The 7967-nt window shown below is 32.0% G+C and overlaps 1 protein-coding gene across 1 annotated transcript; it reads left to right on the plus strand.

The window, feature by feature from the left end:
* The first annotated feature begins 1995 nt into the window (after positions 1-1995).
* Positions 1996-4669, plus strand: LOC122249503 (transcription factor MafK-like). The gene is made up of 2 exons (XM_043010427.2): positions 1996-2159; positions 3333-4669. The coding sequence occupies exons 1-2, from the start codon at positions 2002-2004 to the stop codon at positions 3529-3531; spliced, it is 357 nt and encodes a 118-aa protein (XP_042866361.1). The 5' UTR covers positions 1996-2001; the 3' UTR covers positions 3532-4669.
* The last annotated feature ends 3298 nt before the right edge of the window (positions 4670-7967 follow it).

Below are 7967 nucleotides of genomic sequence, written 5' to 3' on the forward strand. Positions count from 1 at the left end.
TTGTTTTATTTACCTGAAAGTTTATAAGTCAATCAAGAATTCTGTTGATATATTGAGTCAGTATTTATGCAAACAAAATTTTGTCTTGTTTTTATGTTACAGGGGGTGAAGTAAAGCAAGTAAAAATTAATTTGTAAGATATTGCTATTGATGATCTGGCTTACCAGTACAAAAATTGGAACAAATTTGAACAATGCTGATTAAACCAATTGTATTAAGAATTATCATGGTAGAAGTGTAGATATATTATTGCTTAATTTGCAGATTTACTTGTGAGATACTAGATTTTTTATACTTTGACAAAGAATAAATGTCATTGAACTCATCAAAAGATAAGCTAACATTTATATATTACTGTATTCTGTGCAGTAATTTGATTGGTAACAGATATCTTCTACCTTTTCAGGAGTCTCAAAATCAAACCATCTTAGGAAATTATTTTTCATGTTTGTTTATTTATTAATTTATTTATTTTTAATGTATTTACCTTGCAGTTCTTCATGTAACATGCTAGTTAACTTGCTTTCTGGGGTAAGAGTAACAGTTGCACCAAGTAGAAAGATAGATAAAAGATAAATAGAGTAGATTGGCATGAAATAATCATCATTTTCTATTGATAAAAATTTCCTTTTCCTTTTCTAAATGCTGGTTGTCTTTGCCTCTCCCTCATAGCTGTAGTGATAAAATGGTGATGGATAGAAATGCTATTTAAAACATTGTTGTTTATATTGTTTTGTTGCAAGTTGGACAATGATAGATCCACAAAGGGAATTATGTTTTATATATGTTTTTTTTTTGCAGATTGAATACCAAGTGGTGTAATAATTTTTCCTTAAAAGTTTAGCTTGAGACTCAGAAGTAGGAAGGCCAAGTGTAGGTTTGTAAGGTATTTACTGCACCAGTGAGATTATTTTGTATTCAGATGTTATAGACTGTATGGAATGATGTGTCTTCTCTTTAGAGTTGGAGTCTTCGGAGTGACTTTGATATGGGATTTTAGTAATCCAGTTCTGTTGGTGCTTTAATATTTGATTTAATCTTAGACTCATTATGTTTATGGATTAGCTTTGGAGATTGCTCAATCATTATGTTTTGCCTGTGTTTGATGAACATAGCAGTTGCAAAGTCCTTTTGCAGTATTCAATTTGGGCTGTCTTTTCCTCTGCTGTCTTTGTAGTTACTGTATTGTCAAGTAACCTGTGATCATTAATAGAAAACACTGTTTCTTTCATGGCATCATACTCATTTTAGGGGCAGTTGTAGGATTGTATTTTTTGTTTTGTTTTGGGAGAATCAATTGGATGTCGCCTTTTTTATGCTTATTAGTGACATGTAGGTACTAGGACACTAATGGGAGGTGAATATTTTTATTTAATGAAAAATACATTTTGAAAGAGACATCCTTTTGTTGGAACTATCTCAGTATTTTCCTGATAGTAAATGTCATATTTATAAGAAAAGCTTGATACAATATAAGACCTTAATAATATGTAATGGATGGGTGATTTTTCCTTTAGTAATTTTTGGTATTCTTAACATGAAATGCAAGACCAGAATATATGGTTCATATTTACGCATGATAGCAAAAGATGTATAGTTGATGCAGAAGATCTTTGCCTTTTTAACTTTCATAGACAATATTATTTGAGTGCTGGAAGAGATACACAGATTATTAATCAAGCTTTTAGGAGATGCTTGTTTTTATTTCTGCAATATATACTTGCTTTTATTTATGAGATGGAAAATTGACCGATATAGAGGGTTAGTTTCATAGATTAGTTTTTTTTTTTCTTTTATGAAGATCCAATATGGATATTAAGAGATGCAAACTGATAGTTTCACAATGGTAGAGCATGATTTTTTTTTTTTTCATATTTTTTTGCCAACCTTTAATACTAATAAAGAACAACACACTAAAGGAGTGAAAAAAAAACTGCTGTCGACACACAAGACATATATTGAAACAGAACTAGGAGTGTTACCTTTTGCCAGAAGCCCCCGATGTCACCAAGCCCATTTGACATTAGTGACGATGAACTGGTCTGCGCTAGTGTCAGGGACCTCAATCGGCAGCTAAAGCTTCGAGGGCTCTGCAGAGAGGATATTATGAAGGTGAAGCAACGAAGAAGAACATTAAAAAATAGAGGCTATGCTGCAAGGTAAGTATTTGGTTGTGGGTAAGAAAATGAATGAGGCTGGAAAAAGAACAGTGTTTGATTGATGTTGTTATTGTTTTTTATTTGAAAAAAAGAAGAAAACTAGTCTATATTTGAATGATAAGTTTGAAAAAGAAAAAAATCCATGTTGATCCATTGTTTTATATTCGTATTTATGTAAATAGATTGATTGAAAGTGGAATTGAAATTTGAAACACTTCCCACTTCTGCTGAAGAAAACTGAAGGTAAACTACGATGAGTAGAATATGTTTAGTTTCTTTTTTTATATAAGATATAGACATACTTGACATTAGTTAAACAAATAGGCAATACATAGTAAGGGAAAAATAGCACTTAGAATGTAAGGATCACTAATATATTTGGACATACTAAAGCACTCAGCAGCAGGACCATGATTGAAGTAGTAAGCAGACAGGATTTTAGTTGTGTAATTATACAAATCAGGCTGTATAGGATATGTAATTTTAGTCATGATGAATATATAGGCAGTGAGGATCAAATTAGATTGTAAATGTAAAGGACAGCACCAAGGAGGAGGAGTAATCAGATAAGATTGAAAATGTCACTTCAGGCAGTACACACAAACTAGCTAGACAATTGTATTCAGATCTTAAGCATGATGGGACCACATTTAGTGTTTGAAGACCTGGCCTCATTGAAATGGGAAACTGGAAAACAAAAGACATTAAAATAACAATATACAGACAGTAAAGCCATGAGAGACATGTAGCAGACACCAAAACTGGAGATTTTACAAATACAGCCGCATGTTACAAGTTTAATACAGACATGATTGAAACTGACACTAAATGGATGGTATGCAATGACCTAAACCAAATGGTCTGGGCAATCTTCAAACTGGTACTAGTATTGTATACACAAACTAAGGATATGGACGTTCAATCCTTACAAACTGGACAATGGTATGAATAGAGATCTATGCTAAAGAACTTGCTCAGATAAGATGACATTAGAATTACCTCTAAGCACTAATCCATGATAGGTATTTTGATAGGAATAGCAAGACCAAAGACTTAGGCTCGCTTAAATTTAGTGCTCCAGATTAATATATTGATGGTAAATGCAGTAACTGTACCATTTGATGTTAAAATGATATTGCTTTATCCTTTTTAACATGTCAAACTCACTTCCAGCTGTCGAATCAAGAGAATAGAGCAGATTGATGAGTTGGAATCAGAGCGGACCACAGAGCAAGTTGATATTGAGAAACTTATTAATGAAAACCACAACATGCGAACTGAGATTGATCGGTTGTTCCAGAATTATGAAGCCCTAAAAAAGTTTGCTGACTTGAAGAATATACCTCTCCCTCCAGATTTGGAGACACTATGATCTTCAGCGAAATGCAAGTGTTTTTATAGTCATTCTTTGTGCATTAGAGATTAATGCAGAAGTCCATGTTGCCTTTACTAATGAAGTTCAAATTCAGGATTAATATAAGTCATGGGTGATACCATGTTAAGACAGTGAAATACTGATCTAACTTTCAAAGACATGAGATCTAATATATAAGAATTTCTTTATGATGCATTGAATATTTGGACTATTTTTTTTGTTGTAGAATATATTGTATTTCATATGATATATTTAACTTTTGTGCATGTCCATGCAACTCTTTCCTATGTAAATTAACTTGATCTGCTAGTGCATTTTTGTAGAAAAAAAAGTGTGGCTTTTCAGTTGACGTCATCATTGGTCTCGTAATTTGTGATAGGCTTTTGTGTGATAGATATATATATATTTTTTTTGTAGTATTAAGGCATCTCCCAAAAAATCATCCAACTTTTCACATTTGTGCAACCATCTTTTTATGTTTTACCATTGCTTGTCTATTGTTAGCACTGGTATGCCAAATTACTAAATTGTACTTTTGTTTTTATAGAAAGACTAGACTAGTGATATATTAGTCCAGGCATTATATTAGCCAAGTGCTTACAAATGGACAAAGTTATGCTAGAGTTGCATGTGTCTTTGTCATTATATTTGCACCTGGGTTAAGATAATCTTGGTGTTAAGACTCGGCAAACCATATGTCAGTAGTATTTGTGTATGTAACACCCCCTCTATACAAAGCCTCCATGTGCAGGGGCCTGCTCTTGCATTTTTACATTATATATATTGTGTCTTGCACCTGTGATATGTCTCAGCCCAGATATTCTCTTGTCTTATAGTGTTTGCAATTGGTTTTTGTGTGAGTTGCCTCTTTTTGTTTTTTAATCATTATTTTTCTCTGCACTAATCCTAATGTTTAGGGTAAATCTCATCTTAGGATACTTAATGCATTTATTCTTCTTGTATTACTCTGATGAGACCTTTGTTTAGATAAAAGATATCTTTATTCTTTTTTGTATTTAATTTTTTAGTATCTTGATTTGATGGCTTTTTGTAAGTCCAACCAGTGCAATTAATACTGAAAGACTAGTAACAAGAAGGTGATAATAAAAAAGGATAATGAAAGCCAAAGATACTACATCTATGTTTTATTTTCCAAACATCTATTATTACTTACTTTATCAGTTGAGATAAGAGAGTGAAAAGGTACAAAAATAGATTAATGTTTATGAAATACAAGATTTTCCTGCACTAGTCAGCTATTATAGGGAGTCTGTCTCTATCTTTTCCCTTTTTAAGTTAAAATATTAAAAAGAAAAATAGGGACTTTATTATAATTTTAACAGACCCAAAGAGATTATGTTGTTATGCCCCAATTTTCAAGAAGATAACAGATTTTGGATTAACTTCTAAGTAAGTTCTTCCCATATGAAATTATTTATTAGTAGATTTTTGTCATATTCCCTTGAAGAATGTTCAGTATTTTTTTACCTGACCCCTCAATGTATTTATTTTCTTTTTGAGTATCAAAATCTCCAAATATTATTTGTAAAACCATCAGCTGACTTCTGCAAGGTATAAATTAGAAGACCAAATTGTCTGAATGTACAGGAACTAGAAATGAGGCAAAGATGAGTATAAAACACAAATACATGATACATTACGGATATATGAAATGTAATGTCTGTATATGCTCAAGAGTTTAATCCTTTTTTTTCTAAAGTAAGATATAGAGCAGTTTAATTGCATATAATTTTGAGTCCTTGATAAAATTGTTTAATGATTCTGACACAGCCATTTCTCTTTTATAAAAAGAATAAAAAGAAGAAAATGAATGGCTGAACCCCCTTTGAATAATCTCATTTTAGACTTTTACTGAATGTTAAAAAAAGTTGAACATGCAGGCCTTTTTGCTGTATTTGAAAATATGGAATTGGGGAGGGGGAGTGGAGGGTAGTACCTGCAATTTTGCTAATTTGAGAATGTGGTGAAGCCAAATAATTCTATATTATTGTTAAGATGTAACTGCAAAAGTGTATCAAACAATAGATATTTTGTATAGTGAATCAATACTTATAGATAGTGATAAAGCACATTGGACAGTATTATCTTTTATCCATTTGTGTAATGCATCTAAATTATTACACAAGTAATTTTACATAGACTGAGAATTTACACCGAGTCATTCTCTAATTCAGTGCACAATACAGCCTTCTCTGCCAGCAGAAAAATCTATATTCATGTATTTCAAGCAAACTGAAGAAGCTGAAAAAAAAATGCAGATAACACTTTCCCAGTAAATAATGTGATTTACAAATCTGCTGATAGACTAGAGTAGCTTCCATCACAAAAATAACACCTATATATCTATATTACATATAAAACTCTTAGATCTTTCTTAAATAATACATTTATACTTTTTTTTTATCATATCTAGTGTATATTGGAAGTTCTACATGATAGGTACACACATCATAGAGCTACATAAATACATTGAATTTTGCCACTTTAACCAGACTTGGACACGTTATACACATTAGAATTTTACACATTTGACTGTAGCGTACAGCATGCACAAACAGCACTTGCTGTATGTACAGAACAGTAGCATTTTGAGAGAAGGTTCAACCTAGCTTTCTAAATTTTGATGAAAACTTGATGATTGTCGCTTAAGAAGTATTTGGATAACCCATATCATGAGTTGAGATTATGCACAGCAGCAAGACAAAGGCAGGAGTAGATAAGGCAAGACCAAATATTGGATGGGAAGACATGAAATGAAAATGTCATTGGACACAGCCCAAATTTTACTAGACCTTACTATTCCACTAAAGTAATTGAAAGCAATTATAGCAGTATATGATGTGACTAGAATATGCAAGAACTTGTAGATTTTTGGTTTAAAGAGCTAAAGCATTTAGTACATTCGTATATGTATATTCAAATATATATGTGTATATTGTATATACATCGCATATGTATACATGTACACGTACACGTACATATAGACATACATATACATGTATATGTACACATATGCATACGCATATGCACATGCACATGTATTGTACACGTACACATACGCACATGTACATGTAGGCATACGCATACATACATGTATACATATGCATACGTATACACATATGCATATGTATATGCATATGTACACACACATCTGTACGCACACACACAGACACACATCTCTACACACACACACACACACACACACACACACACACACACACACACATATCCATAAATACACACACACATATCCACACACACATATATCTGCACACACACACACACACACATCCATACACACATGCACATCCGTACACACATACATACACATCTGTACACACACACACATACTGAGAAAGAGAGACTGAGATGGCAATCAGGATGTCTGTATATAAGTATATGAGTATATAAGATTTATATACATGCACATGTACATCCTTTTACTAGACATGCCACATTTGTGTATACACATATATGATATAGATCTTTATATCCTTTATAGGTATATAATAGAACTGACTATTATGTAGACATCTGGCTGTTATCTGATCTGTAATGTTTAACCAAGAGGATAAATCTCTCTCTTTCTGCCTATAGTATGGGCTGAAATAGTGTGAACAGGAGAGATCTACTGGTCTGGTCTGAATATAGAAACAGTCTACACGTGTGTGTGTGTTAGTGTCTGCTTTTATAGAGAAAGAAAAGATAATCAGAAATAACAAGTTATTCATAAGTTCTATATAAAGTAACAAGGATGAAGAATTACATTGAGAAATAAATCAGTTTGGGACACCTGTGTAAAGAATGAGAAGGAAAATATCAGCATATGTCTGAAAATCATATGATCTGTCAAAAAATCATAATAAAACTATAATGAATTCATGATAAACTTTATACAAGAGAATCCAGGTGTTCAAAGCTAATACCTTAATACTAGTCATTGATGCAGCTGAGACAATACTGTATATTATATATTAAGTTTATGATATGTTACAAAAAATATTTATATTGTCAACACACATGTACTATAATGTATATTATATTTATTTTGCTATGAACCACTGAATATGATATTGAAAGCTGTGAAATAAAAGTGAATAATATGTTTTTTATCATACTTTTTATAATTAACATGGCACTGCATAGTTTTCTGACAAAATAAAATAAAAGTAACAATTACACATTTTACTGAGCAAGAAAGAAAATTTCAATGATTTCCATAGTTTTTGGTTTGTTTTTGTAGAGGAAATGTTGCCAGACTTCTTGCTTCCTCAACGTGAGATATTTTTCAACAGTTCCATATGCCACCAATAAATTATACACTCCTGAAGGTGGCACTCAGAAGTTGGCACTAAGGTGACAGAGCTCAAGTTTCCTGGATGAAATTACCTATGTACATTAGTGGTGATACA

The sequence above is a fragment of the Penaeus japonicus genome, unplaced genomic scaffold, assembly GCF_977035675.1.
Source record: "Penaeus japonicus unplaced genomic scaffold, GWHDUDI00000001_assembly GWHDUDI00000031, whole genome shotgun sequence".
Taxonomy (NCBI): Eukaryota; Metazoa; Arthropoda; class Malacostraca; order Decapoda; family Penaeidae; genus Penaeus; species Penaeus japonicus.